General features: G+C 44.6%; 1 protein-coding gene across 3 annotated transcripts in view; it reads right to left on the bottom strand.

Annotated features, from left to right (window-relative positions):
- LOC115113302 (cullin-9-like) overlaps window positions 1-20,280 on the bottom strand; it is a 50,187-nt gene that overhangs the window by 8,829 nt on the left and 21,078 nt on the right. Inside the window, exons 3-32 of one of the 3 annotated variants that reach the window (XM_029640814.2) lie at window positions 17,701-17,855; window positions 16,972-17,565; window positions 15,093-15,234; window positions 14,718-14,908; window positions 12,684-13,083; window positions 12,270-12,462; window positions 11,967-12,168; window positions 11,585-11,778; window positions 11,267-11,463; window positions 10,799-11,036; window positions 10,494-10,599; window positions 10,146-10,373; window positions 9,843-9,933; window positions 9,404-9,575; window positions 9,027-9,132; window positions 8,819-8,914; window positions 8,522-8,697; window positions 8,305-8,438; window positions 8,002-8,187; window positions 7,664-7,693; window positions 7,258-7,394; window positions 6,867-7,049; window positions 6,510-6,667; window positions 6,194-6,395; window positions 5,839-6,010; window positions 2,766-2,911; window positions 2,512-2,641; window positions 2,059-2,261; window positions 1,625-1,878; window positions 425-800 (exon numbers count right to left, since the gene is read on the bottom strand). In XM_029640814.2, the coding sequence (XP_029496674.2) occupies window positions 425-800; window positions 1,625-1,878; window positions 2,059-2,261; window positions 2,512-2,641; window positions 2,766-2,911; window positions 5,839-6,010; window positions 6,194-6,395; window positions 6,510-6,667; window positions 6,867-7,049; window positions 7,258-7,394; window positions 7,664-7,693; window positions 8,002-8,187; window positions 8,305-8,438; window positions 8,522-8,697; window positions 8,819-8,914; window positions 9,027-9,132; window positions 9,404-9,575; window positions 9,843-9,933; window positions 10,146-10,373; window positions 10,494-10,599; window positions 10,799-11,036; window positions 11,267-11,463; window positions 11,585-11,778; window positions 11,967-12,168; window positions 12,270-12,462; window positions 12,684-13,083; window positions 14,718-14,908; window positions 15,093-15,234; window positions 16,972-17,565; window positions 17,701-17,855 (5,792 nt within the window). The remainder of the gene's footprint in view (window positions 1-424; window positions 801-1,624; window positions 1,879-2,058; window positions 2,262-2,511; window positions 2,642-2,765; window positions 2,912-5,838; window positions 6,011-6,193; window positions 6,396-6,509; window positions 6,668-6,866; window positions 7,050-7,257; window positions 7,395-7,663; window positions 7,694-8,001; window positions 8,188-8,304; window positions 8,439-8,521; window positions 8,698-8,818; window positions 8,915-9,026; window positions 9,133-9,403; window positions 9,576-9,842; window positions 9,934-10,145; window positions 10,374-10,493; window positions 10,600-10,798; window positions 11,037-11,266; window positions 11,464-11,584; window positions 11,779-11,966; window positions 12,169-12,269; window positions 12,463-12,683; window positions 13,084-14,717; window positions 14,909-15,092; window positions 15,235-16,971; window positions 17,566-17,700; window positions 17,856-20,280) is intronic. The other 2 variants (XM_029640815.2, XM_029640816.2) reach the window with 2 other exon arrangements.

Genomic DNA, 20,280 nt, shown 5'->3' with positions numbered 1-20,280 from the left:
AAATAACAGAAGTTTGAAGGTAGTTTTATGCCTAACCCCTCCAAAAATAAAAGAGTTAAATGTGTAAAAAAATATATATTTCCTGAGCTTTCTCATATCTTCTAGACAAACACTTAAATCTGGTTCCTTATGATAGTTTTTTTTTACCATTTATGAATGTGTTATTCAATGCGTTTCTCTAGGCTATAGTAGTAAACTAACAAATTCAATATTTGATCAAATAAATATTTTATTCCTGAAGGGGTACTGAAATTCAGAATCAAATAGGTAAATTATCTATAGTATGACCATCTTAAAACGATTCCATGTCAGTGTAGAACCCTCGCTCCCCAACAGCTTAGACATTAGAATTAAAGTATCCGTGCAAGATTTTTAAAAATGTAAAAGTCTGAAAAGGGGTAGAAAAATGTGTAAGGTGACTGACCCGGCAGCAGTAGTGCATGCAGCAGAGGGTGGGGGCAGGCTCTGCCTCCCCTGTTTGGGAGATGAGGCACACGGGGCAGCTGGCCACGGGGCTAGGGGGCGGCTGGGGGTTCAGGCCCTTTAGCCCGGCAGCCAAAACCAGGGAGTCTGGGTCGTCTGTGTAACGCTGGATCAGCACATCCACGTTCCACTTGCAGTGGACCAACAGGTGCTCAGCCCAGTCCAGGTCCAAACTCAGAGTGCCAGAGACCTGCTGGACGGTGCGCTGCATCAGCTGCCGGACTTCCTCCTGGTTCATGGTCCGGCCCATGGACAATAGGACAGCCTCCAGGACTCCATCTTCTGCACTCGGAGGGGCTGCAATGATGCCTTCCAGGCTGCAGGAGGAGACACAGTGGGTCACAAGGGTACTTTACAACTATGGAAATCTTAACTTATTAAAAGTGAGGGTGTCAGAGTTTAGTATGATTACATTGGAAATGCTCTCCTTTAAGAGAACACGCATGTGTTACTTAGTGAGTAACCATAACATCCTTATAGACAAGCAAAACTTAGTCATCAGGTTAGTAGTAAGTGTGATTTTAATGACAGCGTGACTGATTTTGGAATCTTCGTTAGAAAATCTCACCGCACAGAACATTTCTAGACTATTTCATTATAACACAAAGAAAGCAACAAACATGGTTCAAAGTTGATCAATTTTCTTTATTTATAATAAAACATTCACTGGCATATTTTGCCTGTTCCTGAACATATTGTATAAGAGCCTAGATTATTTTTTATGTTGCATTTATCGTTTGAGTAGAGCCATGGGTTTCTTGGAAAGTAATGGCTTAGATGAACAGCATCAGTGGTCATCCTGAATATGAAATTACTGACATTGGTGGGCATCGCCATGCAGCCACAGTTAAGGTCAAAGTGCATTTAAAAGCTTAAGTAGGACAGAACGAGAACATATATGTCACAAATACGTGCTGTAACAGGACTGAAGACCTCAACCCAATTGGTTATTTATTAAAGCATTTATCCGATGCCTAAGGCAGTGGGACATAAATGGAAAAGGCCTGTTAATCTAGTCTACTCTCCTTCCCTACAAGTCAAAAACCAAACTAGCCCCGAGATACAGAATCTCCCCAGAGGCCACACCAGCCATCCACATTAAAATTCTTTCCCCCCACTAGGTCAAGGCCAGTCCGCACACCTGATGTCAGCGTTGCTGCTGCTGGGGTTATTCTTCAGCTCAGCCTTGCTGAAGGAGAAATGCGCTTGGCCCTTCTGGGGAGTGGAGGGGTCCTCAGGCAGGAACTCCACGATGTGGGGGCTGTCCTCGTTGCGCCTGATGTAGCCCTTGCTGATGACATGCATGACGCAGGACAGCACGTCTGTAGTGCTGCAGCTGAAACGAACTGAGCCCGGGGAACGAGTCACCTCCCGCTTCTGACACGTGTCCAACACCTGGGGGAGGACAAGTGAGAAAAGTAGTACATAAGACACCAGCTGCTAGTATCTGGCCCATCAAATAAAGCTGGTCCTGAACCACAGAGGGATGGACATCTACTACCCCTACATAGGTTCAGTTGAGGATCTCCATTGCTCACACATGAAAAAGGACATGGGGAGGAAACATGGCCTTACTCTGAACACCAGGTTGTCTATGTGCATCTCTTTCTCAGCCTTCATGATCTGGATGATGAGGCAGTAGATGAAGTTCCTCTTCCTCTCCAGCGAGCGGGCAGCATCCTCATCCACATTGAGGTAGGTCTGCTTGGGCAGCAGGTAGCAATAGCTGTGGTTTTCCAAACTCTGAGACAGAGCTTTTTTGTTCAATCTCAGGACTCCTATGAGCAGAGAACAAAACTATACATTCAGTGCAACTCCACCGACAAATGCCAACAGTAATTTCAAAATGGTCATTAAAATAAAATCTAACTGGGGAACAATGCAGGAGATGAGGTCTGTCAGTAAAAATGTAAATGCAATGTCACAAAATCTGATGGATTACAGGGATCAACAGTAGCTCCATAGAATATTTGTGAAAGGCTCAGAGAGAAAGAGCTAGCCAGGGGAAGACAAAGAGCAGGAGCTCACCCTTCACAAGATTGTTGTCAGGGTTGTCTTGGGTGAGAATGCCCTTCCCTGCTGTGAGGGGAGACAGAGCATGGGCCAGCATTGTCGGGGAGAGACCTGTGGCCTGCTGAAGAGCCTCCACAGATACATCCTGAAATAAAATACAACAGGCGGTAGGGTAGTATCAGAGACAACAGCCCATTGTCAAAGGAGAAAATGTATTACTTCAACTCCCCATAGTGCATTGCACTGTACCCCCCTGGTCATATAGTTACCGCTTGGTGGTTGAACTGCAGGAGGATGTACATCTGCAGGGTGGAGACGTAGAGAGTGCAGGTGCCGTAGCGCAGCTCTGCATGGCCCAGCCAGGTCCACTGTAAACGCCGGGGCTTACTGTGGGTCAGATTGTACATGCACTGGCCTGCAGACAAACACACATCACTCAACGTTTAGCCTTGAGCACTTTCGTTCTGAAAGATGCCATTGTAACGGACTGGTTCTGATGAGATTTTGGCATACGTGACTCGTTTCAGGAAACTAGGCATACGTCTCTGAGATAATGGATGGGCTGGACATGCCGGGAGATGAGTTTGGATGGGTCTGCCATGTGGCATACTTCTGTCTATAACGTGAGCTGCTCAGTACGTGTTCTTTCTACCGTGCAATTTATTTGAAAGATATAATGCTAGCCATCGAGAACTACAAAATTTTTGCTACTTTCTCAACAGCATTGATACCCTGAATTTAGCAGGCACTTTCGACAGATAAGATGGAAAAAGTGATGGGCTACTTTCTGCACACGCCACGGTAATTGTGAACGTGAGTGACTGGACAACTCTGGCCAAACAATGTGGCTACAAACAAAATAGAGTTCAAATGGTGCCCGTTTGCTATGATGCGTTCAACCATGTATACGGACGGGTAAGACTAGCAACATTTTCAGATACAAGTGTCTAATTTTGTGTGAAAGTCATTTTCATTCCAAGTTAAAGCGTACCGTTTGCTGGCAAACTGGCAATAATATTATTACACAAATCATGTATGATCTGTGTAGTAATATTATTGGAATCAGAAATCTATTTGCATTGCTAGTTATAGCCTAATGTTAACTAGCTAACATTGAACATAGCTAGTTGGTTAGCTTTAGCTACCTGCAGATTCATACTACAGCTATGACTAGAGGTCGACCGATACCGATTACTGGAGGACCAAACAAGCCGATACCGATTATTGGCGGACCAAAACAGTCAATACCGATTAAATCGGCCGATTTTTTAAATGTATTTGTAATAATGACAATTACAACAATACTGAATGAACACTTATTTTAACTTAATATAATACATCAATAAAAATCAATTTAGCCTCAAATAAATAATGAAACATGTTCAATTTGGTTTAAATAATGCAAAAACCAAGTGTTGGAGAAGAAAGTAAAAGTGCAATATGTGCTATGTAAGAAAGCTAACGTTTCAGTTCCTTGCTCAGAACATATGAAAGCTGGTAGTTCCTTTTAACACAAATCTTCAATATTCCCAGGTAAGAAGTTTTAGGTTGTAGTTATAGGACTATCTCTCTCTATACCATTTGTATTTCATTAACCTTTGACTATTGGATGTTCTTATAGGAACTTTAGTATTGCCAGTGTGACGGTATTGCTTCCGACCCTCTCCTCGCCCCTACCTGGGCTCGAACCAGGAACACATCGACAACAGCCACCCTCGAAGCATCGTTACCAATCGCTCCACAAAAGCCACGACCCTTGCTGAGCAAGGGGAACAACTACTCCAAGTCTCAACGCTATTAGCGCACACCCACAACTAGCTAGCCATTTCACATCGGTTAAACCAGCCTAATCTTGGGAGTTGATAGGCTTGAAGTCATAAACAGCTCATTGCTTGAAGCATTGCAAAGAGCACGAAAGTATGGTTTGAATGAATTGCTTACCATCGCTCAGTCAGACTGCTCTATCAAATCATAGACTTAATTATAACATAACACACAGAAATACGAGCATTTGGTCATTAATATGGTCGAATCCAGAAACGATAATTTCGAAAACAAAACGTTTATTCTTTCAGTGAAATACAGAACCGTTCAGTATTTTATCTAATGGGTGGCATCCCTAAGTCTACTTTCCCTAATTATAAGAAATTCACGTTAGCAGGCAATATTAACTAAATAAGCAAGTTAAAAAATATATACTTGTATATTGATTTTAAAGATAGGCATTGATATTTATGGTTAGGTTTGGTGCAACGACAGTGCTAAATCACCACCGGTTTGGCGAAGTAGGCTGTGATTCGATGAGAAATGAACAGGCACCACGTCGATTATATGAAACGCAGGACACGCTAGATAAACTAGTAATATCATTACCCATGTGTAGTTAACTAGTGATTATGTGAAGATCGATTGTCTTTTATAAGTTTAATGCTAGCTAGCAACTTACCTTGGCTTCTTGCTGTCCTCGCATAACAGGTAGTCAGCCTGCCACGCAGGCTCTTCGTGGAATGCAATGTAAAGGCAGGTGGTTAGAGCGTTGGACTAGTAACCGGAAAATCGGTGTCCAAAAATACCGATTGTTATGAAAGCTTGAAATCGGCCCTTCTGATTAAATCGGTCAACCTCTAATTTCCATGTTAAAATGTTACGGGATGCATTTTCTCCGTTTTTGATGTAGGCCACTGGTTAAAACTTAAAGCAGGTACAGCCTCAGTGTTCACAGTAAATGCACGCTGGAAGTTGCACAAAATGTTCATTACATAACTTGGATGTTATTTGATAGTGTGTGTTTACCAGGGACGCTAATGTGAAGAACATGACCTGCACCAAAGTTAGATTAGGATATAGGCCAAGGACTAGACAAGTGTATTTTACATGGATTCTTTCCTTATTGTAGGACACTACTTTTAACACGTAGACTTAAAATATTTGGTTGTTTACTAAACTACTTAATCTGTATAGCACTTGGTCTCACATGTCAAACCTTAAAGAGAAGGGTAGAGCTAAGGCTTAAGAGGGTGGGAATGATGCTGAATGGGTGTAGACAAAGAGCTTTCCAGTAGGTGTACCAAAACATCCAAGGGCCATGTTCTCAAAACTGGGGTTAAAAGTTTACTTTTAAAGCAGAATTACTTTCCCATTGTTACTCAACTGTAGTGTATGATAACATTTTCTAGCTGACTCTTTTATCCAATGTAAAAAAAAACACAATTTAAAATGTTGCTACGTAACACCGAATCGAGACGGTCAGTCACATATGAGAAATAATAAAATACATCAATAGGAGGCAAACAAATTATAGCATACAAACTTTTTGAAAAGAGATAACCGAAGGGGACTGACTGTTAGAGTAGAAGTCCGTAAACTCTGCCAGGTAGGTGCAGAGCTGTTTGGGGAAGTATCTGCTGTGGTTGTCCATGTAGCAGGGGGAGGAGACAGCCCAGCAGCGAGGAGACAGGATCAGCACCTTCACCTCACTCTCCTCCTCAGGCTCCAATGGCTGATCATCCATCATCTGTAGCACAGCAAAGGACAAAAATAGTTTGTTATGGGTTGGATTCCCAGGAGCCCATATCACATCGTAACATGTGTATGCTGCTTTGGAAACGTATAGCATCAGCTATATATCTATATTTTCTTTTTTAAAGGAAAAACATTGCAGGGCCTGATACAATAGTAGTTCTCGTCCACTGCTCACCTCCTCGTCGACATCCTGAAGGGTCTTGTCCAGCTCCTGGAGGCGGTAGAGGTGGAACTCCTGCTGCAGCTCCTCAGACTCACTCAGGTTCTTCAGCATCTGCTGGGGGAAGCGGTTGGGAAAGCAGGTGCCTATCTGCATTATGACAGCACTCTCCAGCCACACCTTGCCCTGGCCTAGCAGCCTGTCACCCAGGTAGTACCTGTGGAGGAGGAAACGAGATGGATTGAAACTCGGGTACAATATGGTCCTTTTCAGAATGATAAATGGTGTTAGGTGGACCTTACCAACTACAGGGATAGAAATATGGCCTTACCTGTAAAAGTGCTCAAAGGTGTTGGCCAGCTCCAGGCCGGAGAGGAAGAGCATGGGTTCTAGGAATTGCTGCAACTGGTTAAGAGTCTCCACGTTGCCAGAGTCCACTCCACTCTCCTGGATCATCAAGTCGATGTACTGGGCAAACCGCTCGCTCACCTGCAAACAGAGATGGAGAATTCAACCTACACAAAGAGCAGTGATCTGGAGAATAGATGTGTTAACGGTGCACTGCCGGGTCACGTTCATTAGGCACCAAACAGAAGAAAAATGACTGGAATGGGGAAGAACTGTTTTCTGTTGCATGCCCTAATATGACCCAAGTAGTATTGAGTATAGGTCGTCTAGTATAACTCACGTGCATGGCAGTGAGGATGGAGAGCTGTAGGAGAGCAGCAGAGAAGCCGTGGCGGAGAGCCAGCACAAATGCTGTCTGTTGGCCAAACAGCTCCTCCATGGCATTCTTCAGACGGAGGTACATGTTCCTGTAGCGCTCCACAAAGTCTGGCAGGCTGCACGTAGAGTCCAAAAACTTCTTAACCTGTTAAACATGTGTTAAGTCATCACTCCAAAGTTATTATTTATCTAGGAGTTCCAACTTTTGAAATCCTGCCAAAGACTCATTTAGTGATGTCATCTAGACTCAAACCTTTTTTTTAGAGTTACTACACCAACTTAATTCAAGGACATTAGATCAGAGTAGGTTTATAATGGGCCTCAGCGGTTTTAGAGATAAAGGAGTGGCTTACCTGTCTCTGTACAACGCCCTGCCAACACAGTGCTATCCCTGCAATACTGCTGGTGTTCTTCATCTTCGGCTTGACAGAGTTGGAGGAGGAGGAAGAGGAGACAGCGGCTGCATCTTTGTTCTTTCCCTCTTTTCCATCTGAAAGTAAATGACAATTCAGTTACCTTCTAAACAAAAGGTTTGAGATAAAAATCAGGGTAAAAACAATCTGCGGCCAAAAATCAAACACATCGTCCTGATCATTTTCAACTGAAACTGGAGGGTTGCGTGTGGGAGGAAAGCGGAATGTTGCAGTCATTAGTTATATATAAAAAAAATTAAAAATGAATTAAAAATGGGGGTGCCATTGAGCTGGAAGAATAACTTAAAACGAAATGCAGTACATTAGCCTCTAAACTGTTACTTACTCTTTAAATCTTTGCTTCGGTTGATACCTTCTGAAAACAAAAGAAATACCTTGAAATACGGAAGACTTGATGAGTGGTGTCTACCAAATATTATAAGTAAAGTAAGTATCAATACGCTCGCATTTCCAAATTTTATATTACCATGCAAAATCTGTTCTACTAAGATGTATTCTCAGCTCATTTTGATTGGCAATTCCCAGCACCCATTTCCAGGGGCAATAATTGTCCGTTCACTATTCTGAAGGTTGAGAAGCTGGACAGAGGAAAGACCCATAGCAGCCTTGAGTGTTTATCAGAAGTAAATGCGTGGTAAGGTATAGCGTTACAGGATTACTCACTGCACTTGATGGGCGGCTTGAGCTCCTCTGTGTCCACTCTGCTGGTATCCACATGAACCAGTAGGTGGGTGAGGCGACGGACGCGGGAGTTGAAGATGGCGGCCCGGCTCTTGCAGCGCCTGGCTGACTCTGCATTGTCAAGGTACTCATTGAGCAGCCAGGAGAGGGGACTGAGGACTTGGGTCTCTGTTGGGAGTGGAGAAGAGAAGCAGGTTATTTGTAATGTATGACTGATAGAAGCTAGCTGAAGTGCAGGAAGTGTGTGCGCGAGAGGGACAGAGTGAGACAGACTCCAAAAGTTACCAGAGATGGTGATGCTCTGTACGATGGGGGTGATGAGGGCCTCCCAGCAGGTACGTCCCAGAGCCTCCGCTGCCTCGGCATCAGGAAGGAAACGATCAGCAAACATCTGCTCGTGTCGCAGAGCGCTGTTCAGTCTGCAGACACACACCAGGCCAGGTTAGCACAGTCAGGGGGTCCGTGTAATTTGCAGTACCGTGTATAGTAGAGACAGGCTTACTTGTTGAAGAGCTGCAGCAGCTGGGCCTTGTCCTCCAGGATCTCCTGGCACCAGGTGTGGGCCTTAGTGGTGTAGAAGAGGTAGGTGCGACAGCAGAGCTGCTCCTTGAACACGGGCCAGAAGGTGGGCTTGGGTCCCAGCACCTCAAAGCCGTGGACCCTTGTGTCAATGCCACCCTGGTGGGAAGAGCAGGTTCAAAATTTAAAAGGAGACTCCCTGCTGACCAGAGTTGGGATTAGTACCATGTCAATTCAGGAAGTAAACTGAAATTCAAATTTTCATGATTCCACAGCCCACCTGCTGACACCGCTTGATCCTGATCTGCACAATGGACCAGAAGCGGGTCATGTTCTCCAGCAACACAATGCGATTGGCTGAAGGAGGCACATTGACCTGTAAAAACAAAGAGTTGGGTGGGTGAGGGGCTTAAAACTTAAAGACAAGATGGTAAATGTAACCTATTTCCAAAAGTTTCCTACTCCGGTCTGCTTATACAGCTACTTACTGTGTTCAGCTCTGTGTTGATGTTTGTGGGGTCGTCTCCTCCAAGTACTACCATGCGGGCAGGCATATAGCTGGAGTCTTCACTGGCCACAAGCACTGCCAATTGCCTGAGTTAATCAAGAAAAGGAGAACATTTACTTACAGTAAGTAGTTAAGAGTAAAAAAATAAATTTAAAAAAGTTTAAAGTACAAATATCAATGTCATTGAGGTAACCACAGTTGTTTGAACATTTCAGTATACAGGCAAGGTAAAAGTGGGCAACACAGGTGTGCTTCATTTTCAATTGTCTTTAAAAAAAAGTGCAATTTGCATACATCAAGATTAAAAATGCCAACATTCTAAACCCTCTGTATGGCCAAAGTGATGTGTGGACGTACCTAATCACCACCCCCTTGTGCATGTAGATGTTGATAAAATGGGAACCTGTGCAGCCATTGGACTCCCAGTACGTTTTAGGGTTCTTGTCAGTGAGCTTGTTGGCTCGATGGTGATTAGAGGAAACCTCCACTTTCTCCCAGCACTTGTCCTCCTTGAGTTCCACACTAGATCCTGTTAATGGTCACAAACAAAGAATGACAGTTTAAGACAAGTTGTACTTTAACTTTCAGAGGCTAAATAAAAACTTCAAAGGATGTTTGGTTAAAGTAAATAAATCTACCAGTACTCATTTCTTGATTTTATGGAAAAAAAGAATACAAAAGTAACATTATTTATTTTGGCACCATTTCTATACAAGGCTATTATTCACTTGTAATTTGAGTTAGCTAAAAGTAAAATATAGAGATATATAGATATAGTTTTTTTTTATAAACACACCTTGGCACAGATTGCGCAGAAAGATGTCAAAGAAGGGGATGTTAATTGGTTGGTGGCTTCGCCGATGCTCCTCTATTTGGCCCAAAACCATCTGTATTTGGTTAGAAAGGACAGCAGAGATTACAAGTGAGCTATTAGCAACAGAGCAGCATGACACTTGCAAGCCAAATGTGGCACCCACTATTGAAGGAACATTTCAAAGACCCACAAGTAAAAAATCATATAAAAATGTAGAATTTTACAATAAAAAAACCTAGTCTTGTAACTGACTGAATAGGTAAGATAGTAGAATTTGTATTAAACCTGTATGCAACCAGCCAGAACGCTGGTGGTCATTTTCTTGTAGAGACTGGCGTACTTCTCACAGTCTGTGATCAAGTCCCGCAGCTCTGTGACCAACAGCAGGTTGATACTGTGCTTGTCTAGCGCCTTGACCAGGGCATCCTTCGTGCCCAAACGACACATCACCACGGCATAGTCTTTGTTCACAGAGGCCAGGCGATACAGGAAGCGGATGAGCAGTTGGACCACCTAGACAAAACAACCTTGTGTCAATTACATAACCATTAATTGAATACGTATCTAAAATAGAAAGGTAGAGGATTATAACTACGCGCCTTTGGGTTTATAATTATGGAGGATCTTTCCTACCTCACGGTCATTGATGAATGCGGTCATAGAAGACAAGCATGGTTCTATGCTCTCATGCCATGGAAGCAGATCCTCCAGGTAATTGTCCAAGAACTTGTTCAATATTCTACAGGAGAGAATATACAAATGTTCGTGTTAAATTAGTTATCCTCGGGGCACCATTGAAAATAAAATACATGCAGTGCATACATACGCCCTTTGGAGGTTCATTACACAGTACACTGATGACATGATCTAGGCACTGACATGACATTCCAACAACTAAACCCTGTCGGTAGGCAGCACAACAAGCCCCTCAGTCTCACCTGAGGATGGAGAGCTGCGCAGCCCGGTCAGCTCGGTGCTGGTCCATGAGGCGCACCAAGTCCTGGTAGGTCTCTCGGCTGCGGGTCACCTGGTTGCGCTCCTCCTCTAGCTGGGAGGCGTCGTCACACAGCAGCTGCTCCAGCGTCAGGATCACCTCCTTGGTTGCTGTCATCTCCTTCAGGCTCACCACCAGCATCTTCAGCTCTGTGTCCTTGAAGTCCAACTCATCCTTTGACTCTGGAAAAATATCCAGAACATAATTTATTTACTTAATCTTCTTAGTCCCCATTAGGACATAGGCCCACAAGAAGAGGACAATAAACTGTTCTTTATCGTTTATTGTGGGAAGAAGGATCTATTATAGGAATGCAAGAGGCATGGCAGAAAAAGCATATGTGCAACTAGCTAGCTAGGAACCCATACACATAACCTGCTGGAGTGTGTTCAGACGAGCAGTGAAATCAAACCTTTTTTCTCCAGCTTGTGGACCATGGAAATGTGGTTGAGGGCAATGATGGCCAGCATGTTCACTGGCCGCGAGGCTGCGAGGCACTTCTTGAGCACAGCGCTGACATCACAGGCCACCAGCTGTTCCGCCAGGCTCTTACTACTGGAGATCAGCATGATTATCACCAACAGACCGTTCCTCACCGATAACATACACCTGGAAGGAGAGAGAGAGCAGATATCCCTTAGCCGCCACTGTGACATAGCAGTGTCATCATAGGAAACAGTGGAGTTGGGCATGTTACCATTCCCTTTGAGAGTCAGTGTAAAAGACATACCTAGGTGTGTTGAGCATCAGTTCAATGCCAGCGGGGATTGCAGCCAGCAGTCCCTTGGAGCCCTCGGCAGTGGCAGAGCCAATACTGGCAAAGACCCCGAGCATCATGGGTGTGCCAGACTCAGAGAGAGGAAGATAACAGCTGCTCATACTGCCCAGGTCATGCTTACTGGCACCTGTGATAACCATCAGAGTCTAGGGAGGGGAAAAAACCAACACACACACTAAGTGTGGACAGAAATATGATAGATAACTTCACAGCTGCAGTGTTGTCATGACTTGTCATCCCCTAAAACTATAAGGAAACATGTGCTCTTTCATTATAAAACTAGCTAGACAATAAAACGTGAGTTAAAAAAAAGAAAAAGTGATTGAGAACTCACAGCCAGAGCGACTTGCTGGACCTGTGGGACAGTGGGGTATTCCTGCATACAGGAGAGGATAGCTTTGACGCCACCTTCAGTGGCAAAGGATACCCTCCACTCGTACTTGACCATGAGGGCGCGGGTGAGACGCAGGGTGCTGACCACGTTCTCCTTGGGCTGCCCACTCAGTATCTCGACCAAAAGCTTCAGGACTTTATCCCTGGGGGGTGGGGGGGGTTTCAAAGATTAAGGTGGAGGACACAAATGTTAGAGTTCAAACATGACCCTAAGAGAATAGAAGTGTGCAGACAGCAGCCTTACCGTATGGTCTGGACAGCGTCCGTCCTGAGGGTGCTTCTCTCCTGAGGCCCCTCATCCTCTAGGACCTGGATGATGAACTTGATCCCAGCCAGCTGCTGAACTGGATCTGAGCCACTCTTCTTCATGATGTCAACCACCTCCCCCAGCTTCTCCAGGGCTGTCTTCTTGCCCTGCACCTTTGGGTTGTTAAACACTGGTAGGGAAAACACAAGGCAAAGCATGTTAGAGCAAGAATGGCTGTCATTATTTAAAAATCAGGCTAGAGTGCAACAGTGTGAGGTAATAAAAACAACCCTGTATTCTTGGGCATGTTTATGGTTTCACTTGTCTTTCTCTGGAAAAAGGGGTTGGCTACAGCTAGAGGTAGTTTGCCAACAACAAAAACAAACAAAGCTCAAACACAGACTGCCACACCTTTCATCTTTTCCTTCAGGTCTTCTGGGTAGTTAGACTCATCTTCCATGGGCAATTCAGACTCTGTGTCGGAGCAATAGTCCGTAGGACTCTCCTTCTTGGGCTTCTTGGACAATGAGCCCATGGCAGAGGAGGAAGAGGCAGCGGCGGTGGCATCAGATGAAGAGTTGCCCCGTCCTCCACCCAGGCCAGAGGATCCGAGGGAGCCGTCGGGCAGCAGCTCATCGTCTTCCAGGCCTCCCCCACCACGCCGCAGGTAGTGTTTAGAGAAGGCATGGGAGCAGAGCAGGTCCCACAGACATGAGTTCTGCAGGGTCTGCTTCAGGTAGTGGAGCATCTTCCGGGCCACCTCGCCTGGCACCGATAGCTGGATAAGAGTGGCCTCATCTACGTCTGACATCTGACAGAGCAGAGAGAGGCAAAAACATGAAATCTCCTCTCAACATCCATGGGGGCTGAGCATCATGAAAAGAGCAGGAAGAGTGAGAGGATTAGAGAGTGGGAATTAAAGACGGATGGGGTGGCTCTATTTTCCCTCGAACATCAATCCAATAGAAAATCACATCAAAACACTTAACACAGTATGTGCTTTACAACTCACCTCACTGCGATTGATCAATTTGAAGAAAGGAGTTCAACAATAGGTTGAAACTGAGTGGAAAACATGGTCGTTGTGAATGTTGTTTCAGAGCCAAACAACGAAATGGACAGCACTTTCTAAGGTGAGGATTAATTCAAATCACCCATATGCATATTGGAGCTTACGCATAAGCCTTTATGAGCCCAACCCCCCCCCAAAAAAATGTGATTTCAAATGATGATTGTGCTGTTACACAATACATAGCCAACCACATTTTACACCTGGCAGAAATACATCTTTGGTCTAGCCTAAATTTAACAAATTCATACTTAGCCTACACTTAGTGAATTTGTATTTTATAACGAATATATTTTTATATTTCCATAATAGCCTGACATTACCTTTAGCAACAGAATATCTCACCACCGTGAGTTTCCATCTCCTCCCCCAGCGTGCAGAGAGGGAGTGTCAGTTTAATGAGATTGTTTTCACAACAAAACATGTAACTATCAATGTTCCAGAACAGATTTCCCCTGGTTTCCTAAAAATTAAGCACTGAGTTACTGCAGGAACAAACACCCACAATAACATCTGCTAAATATGTGTATGTGACCAATAAAATTGGATTTGAATAGGGTGGTAGAGCCATTGCATACAAAGTTTGGGCAGAATATCACCTGTTGACAGCCAAATTACCAGAGTAGCCCACCCAACATGAGTGAAAAACATACTGGCGGGGAAGTGGCTTCCATTCGCTACTCCAGGGCATACGGATGACACACCTTTTTTGTCTTACCCATTTAATAAATGGGCCATTCAAGTAAAGACCAGATTAAGCTGAGAACAGTCTGATGGGTGAAAATATGATCACTTGAGAGAACAACGTGTGCAGCCTGAGGCAAGGAACAGAGTGCAAGCTTTTTTGTGACTTTCTCAAAATCATCAATAGGTCACATCATGCAGCTCATATCTTGTGATTTCTAAGGCAGTCTAAGGTTTGCATCACTCACAACTAAAGTTGCTAAATAACTCTAAATCTAGCATATAGTACATGTTTCAAACGCTCAACATAGCGACTTCATATGGGCGCACTCTCACTCCGGAAAGGGAAAAATATCCATTCTATTTTATTCAGTTATGTTCAAATATGTTCCTCTTATTCTAAAATAATGGCACGGGACTTAAGCACATCTTGTCTGGTAAATTAACAACAGCACGGTGCACTGTCAGATAACACACAGTAGGGGAAATCATATTCTGTTCTTCTGAAATGCATTTTCTTCACATCATGTTTCTTTAGACCTAAAATAAATAATTCATTTATTGTGATAGTGTATATTCAATTGATTTATTATACTTTTTTTTTTTTAAATGTAGATATCCAAAAGGCTTGTATGACAATAACTGGCTGACAACATTTCATTACCGCCACAGCTCCAGTGATGGGCACTTGCCTGTTCATCGAGGCTCTGACGCAGGATGTTGTTGATCTCCTGCTGTTGCTTTGGTTCCAGCTTCTTGATGAAAAAGAGCACTTCCCACCACTCGGCCCTGCTCAGGGTGGCGCCGTCAGACTGCAGCCCCTCAGCCAGGTAAGGCAACGAGTACAGCCCACCAGGAGGCTTGGAGAATAATGTCTGACTCACTGCATACAAGACAACAATATTAGACAACAGTTTCTAATAAAAACAATATGGCAATTTGTTGAATTTACAGAATAACCTGCGTGTGCATTAGGGTTCAAAGTTTGTGTTCTTTGGCGCGTCGGAGCCATGTTACTGTTAAAAGTCACTTACATGAGTGAGTGTGGTTGCAGGGGATTCTCTTACCAGTCGTGAGCTTGATGGTCTCAGTCAGAGAGGAGGCCTTCTCCTGGGCGTCTTTCTCACCTTGTCCACTAGTGCCAGTGCCCAGGATCTCAACCATGTGCCAGTGCACCCAGTAGGTTCGAGACAGGGAGGTCCAGTACACCTGTGCACAGAAAAACAATCACTTTACAGCAAATCTAATCAAACAGCGTTAATGTCTTTCCCACCTCCACCCTACCTGACACCCTAGACCCACTCCAATTTGCTTACCGCCCAAATAGGTCCACAGACGATGCAATCTCAACCACACTGCACACTGCCCTAACCCACCTGGACAAAAGGAATACCTATGTGAGAATGCTGTTCATCGACTACAGCTCGGCATTCAACACCATGGTACCCTCCAAGCTCGTAATCAAGCTCGACCCTGGGTCTCGACCCCGCCCTGTGCAACTGGGTACTGGACTTCCTGACGGGCCGCCCCCAGGTGGTGAGGGTAGGCAACAACATCTCCTCCCCGCTGATCCTCAACACGGGGGCCCCACAAGGGTGCGTTCTGAGCCCTCTCCTGTACTCCCTGTTCACCCACGACTGCGTGGCCACGCACGCCTCCAACTCAATCATCAAGTTTGCGGACGACACAACAAAGTGGTAGGCTTGATTACCAACAACGACGAGACGGCCTAGAGGGAGGAGGTGAGGGCCCTCGGAGTGTGGTGTCAGGAAAATAACCTCACACTCAACGTCAACAAAACTAAGGAGATGATTGTGGACTTCAGGAAACAGCAGAGGGAACACCCCCCTATCCACATCGATGGAACAGTAGTGGAGAGGGTAGCAAGTTTTAAGTTCCTCGGCATACACATCACAGACAAACTGAATTGGTCCACTCACACTGACAGCGTCGTGAAGAAGGCGCAGCAGCGCCTCTTCAACCTCAGGAGGCTGAAGAAATTCGGCTCGTCACCAAAAGCACTCACAAACTTCTACAGATGCACAATCGAGAGCATCCTGGCGGGCTGTATCACCGCCTGGTACGGCAACTGCTCCGCCCTCAACCGTAAGGCTCTCCAGAGGGTAGTGAGGTCCGCACAACGCATCACCGGGGGCAAACTACCTGCCCTCCAGGACACCTACACCACCCGATGTTACAGGAAGGCCATAAAGATCATCAAGGACATCAACCACCCGAACCACTGCCTGTTCACCCCGCTATCATCCAGAAGGCGAGGTCAGTACAGGTGCATCAAAGCTGGGACCGAGAGACTGAAAAACAGCTTCTATCTCAAGGCCATCAGACTGTTAAACAGCCACCACTAACATTGAGTGGCTGCTGCCAACACACTGTCTCAACTCCAGCCACTTTAATAATGGGAATTGATGGGAAATGATGTAAATATATCACTAGCCACTTTAAACAATGCTACCTTATATAATGTTACTTACCCTACATTATTCATCTCATATGCATACGTATATACTGTACTCTAGATCATCGACTGCATCCTTATGTCACTAGCCACTTTAACTATGCCACTTTGTTTACTTTGTCTACATACTCATCTCATATGTATATACTGTACTCGATACCATCTACTGTATGCTGCTCTGTACCATCACTCATTCATATATCCTTATGTACATATTCCTTATCCCCTTACACTGTGTATAAGACAGTAGTTTTGGAATTGTTAGTTAGATTACTTGTTGGTTATCACTGCATTGTCGGAACTAGAAGCACAAGCATTTCGCTACACTCGCATTAACATCTGCTAACCATGTGTATGTGACAAATAAAATTTGATTTGATTTGAAATCCGTCATCACTCAACCCTAACTCAAAACGCAGGAGCCTGTGCTGTGTGACACAGTCTAGGCTGATACAAGGTGTGATTTTTACCTGCACTGGTGGCGAGCCATCATTACTGTAGCGGAAATCCCCCTCATCACCAGCGCTGACCTCCTCATAATCCTCCAACATACGAACCAGCATGCCGCTCTTCAGGTTTTCCTGCACATATTCCACATAAGCCGAGCGGCTGGCAAAGTCTGTGCGCGTCTTGAAGCCGTTGCTGGTCTTCTTCTTGGGTGGTGTGGTGGCTGCCATGTTAGAGGCGGCAGCAGTGGCAGGAGAGGCAGAAGCAGAGGCAGAGAAGCGAGGCTGGAAGATAGAACGCACCACACGGCGGGGCGGCTCATCCTCCTGGTCCTCCCCGCAGGCGCTGCCCTGGACCAGGCCGGCTGACTGTGGCGGCTGCCGGTTGCGGTCCCAGCCCATGACGCGCACCAGCTCAGAGATGAGGTTAGCCATGGCCATGGTGAACTCAAACTCTCGTTGGACACGCAGGTTCTCCGGCTGGTGACCTGTCCCTGAGGAGCCTGCTGCGTCTTGCCGCTCAGAGCTCGACTCCACCCCTGCCGTGTTGAGCTTGTCCATCAGGGACGTCACACACAGGTAGCGCTTCACCAGGGAGAACAGCAGCTTCCCTGGGATCTGGAGCACACAGGAGAAATGCCACATTACATCTCAGCGACCAGTAATTCACTGGTTTGATCTAGAGGTACATGTAGGAACCCATTGGTAAGTAAGAATACAGTACAGAGACATGGAATATGATTTGGTAGCTACCTGAGGGAGGTGGATCCCCTCAAAAGAGATTCCATGTTCCTCAGAGGAGGTGGTCTCTGCAAACAGCTCCAGGAGGGTGTAGCGATTGTCAAAGTCCATGTGCTGCTCAATACCGTCCTGCTGGCTGAGGGACAGGAGCACATAGGCACGGCTCCCTGCGGGAAGACAGGAGCACCATTATTTTATGTGGACACTATTTTGAGCTTACCCTCTGAATCGTTACTGCTTGTTGGTCTGTCATGACACCTAGTATCTAATGAGGTGGTTACCACTGCCCTAGGAGAGTTGCATATGCACACACATACCTACCTGATTAACAACCCTGTTCGGTTTCACGCAATTTTATCTTCAAGTCATACTCTAAAAAAGTGAGGTAATGATTCACTGCTTCAGTACCAGATACAAATATGTTTAAGATACAAGTGCATAGGTCAGCAGGACCCAAAACGGTCCAAGCGTAGAATAAATTGTTCATAAAATGTATTAATATGTTACGAATTGCCAGTTCACTAAAATGTTTCTCATATTACATTCTACCTTACGAAAATACCGCTCATCTTGAGACAACTGATGCATCCTCTCCGTCAGTGTCAAACTGCATGTACCGGTGTAAAGAATTGCTATTATGCAGGAGACCAATCTATTGCTAAATACATGGCTATTGCATTGTTATAACTGAGATAACACATAGCAACGTATTTTCACAGTAAAGCCTGTGGGGTCCCCTACAGGATAGCTCCCACATTACACACATAATCTCCCTTTTAACCGAACACTGTGTGCCCGAAGAAGATTCTACGATGACGGACAGACAACTGAGCCAATGGCGGAAGACTACAGACTACAACCAGCTGAACCAATCCGGAGATCCGATCTTCCTAGAGTCAACCTACTTCCTGTGACGTATATAAGGGCTGTGCTGACTGTTTACGCGCTCTCTGCCTGCTGTTCCAACACGAACTAACGGAAGAGCCGTAATTACGCTGTACTACATATTTTCACTCTGAATAAATTGTTTACTTGTCATAAAATGTACCACTTAGTCTGAATCGATCCTTGACCGGCTCACCCATCTACATATCCAATTGCTAACAGAAATGGTACGCAGAGGATGGTTAACTAACGGTCCAGTCGAAGCGAGCAGATTGGGTGTGAGAGAGGGGGTGAGCGCGTGGAGAGGAAGATTCGAGAAGGACGGGTGATTTGATTTTCGGGGGGTGGACAACAATTCTACTCAACTCGGGAAACTGATCTAAAGGTGCACCATAAATAAGGTAAGCAAAACCTGTTAAATCAAACTTTGCATATTGTCGTATAGTCTGCCTAAATTTTGATCAGTATTTCCGAGTAAGTATGAATTCTTGTGTAAATTTATAAATTTGCTGACGAGTCGAAAAGAACAGTGTAGTGAAGATATGTAGAAACAAGCCAGCGACGGCTGGTGTGATATAAATCATTGATGAGATATCAGTAGGGGATAGTTAATTACTATTCATTAAACCTGGAACCGAGGGGAGAAATTGTAATTTTCTCCCGTGACCCGGTCAGCACAGTCTGATAGCTTTCAATTGATGAGAGATCACTTAAAGGCCTAGATAATTCCAATAGGGGTCGGACATATATAAATTCAGTTCCGATAGGGGTTGGACATGTGTATTAATTCTGATAGGGGTTAGTGCGATATAAATCAGGAATAGAGATCGGTAAGGGATAGTTAATTACTATTCATTAAATCTGGCACCGAGGGGGGAAATGGTAATTTTCTCCCGCGACCCGGCACGGCTCAGTCCAATAGAAATTCACTGATAGGGATCGGCTTTCAGAGGTCAGAGAGAACGTGTATTAATTCTGATATTGTTAATTCGATAGGGGTCAGTAGGGGATAGAGTTGAATTCTAGAGTTGAATTCTATCCAGTAAATCCGCTTAGTTCGGTCTGATAGGGGTCGATTAATAAGAGGTCAGAGATATAACCTGTAATTGTGTGTTTTGTCTTGTTTTGTCTATTTGTAACTGTTTATATGAAAATGCAAGGTGGTTGTAATTGTTTCCATTAAGATTGTTGGTGGTTACATAGAGAGAAAGAGGCAGAAAAGAAAAAAATCACGTATTTAGGAGGGAGGGGTCAGATACGAAGGGAGCGAGATTGATGAGAATCCTGATTGAGGGAAAACTTTGGGCGTTTAGGTTGGTGCTGTTTTCTGTTGTTCAGATGCCGGAGTAACAAATGCAGATAACTGAAAATTGGGTCTATTTGCGGAGAATCTCAGTTCCATAAGCATTGGTGGTTCAGTGGTACAATTCTCGCCTGCCATGTGGGAGGCCGGGGTTCGGTTCCCAGCTGATGTGTAAAGAATAGTTATATATGTCTGAGTTTTTGGTTGTAATTGAACTGGTTGTTTTGCAGAGAAAGTTATAGTCACTAGTATTGGTATAAGATATAAACTGAACGTTTTAAATAGTTTGTTTGGTTCAAATTGAAAGACTAATTCATTCAACTTAATATAAGAAAGGAGATTTTGATGCAAGGCGATGTCTGTTCACTAAATGATTTGTTGGGAATAATACATTGGGAAAAGAG

The sequence above is a fragment of the Oncorhynchus nerka genome, linkage group LG28 (genome assembly GCF_034236695.1).
Source record: "Oncorhynchus nerka isolate Pitt River linkage group LG28, Oner_Uvic_2.0, whole genome shotgun sequence".
Classification (NCBI taxonomy): domain Eukaryota; kingdom Metazoa; phylum Chordata; class Actinopteri; order Salmoniformes; family Salmonidae; genus Oncorhynchus; species Oncorhynchus nerka.
The sequence above is the reverse complement of the archived record's forward strand: the minus strand, read 5'-3'. Positions and strand labels throughout refer to the sequence as shown.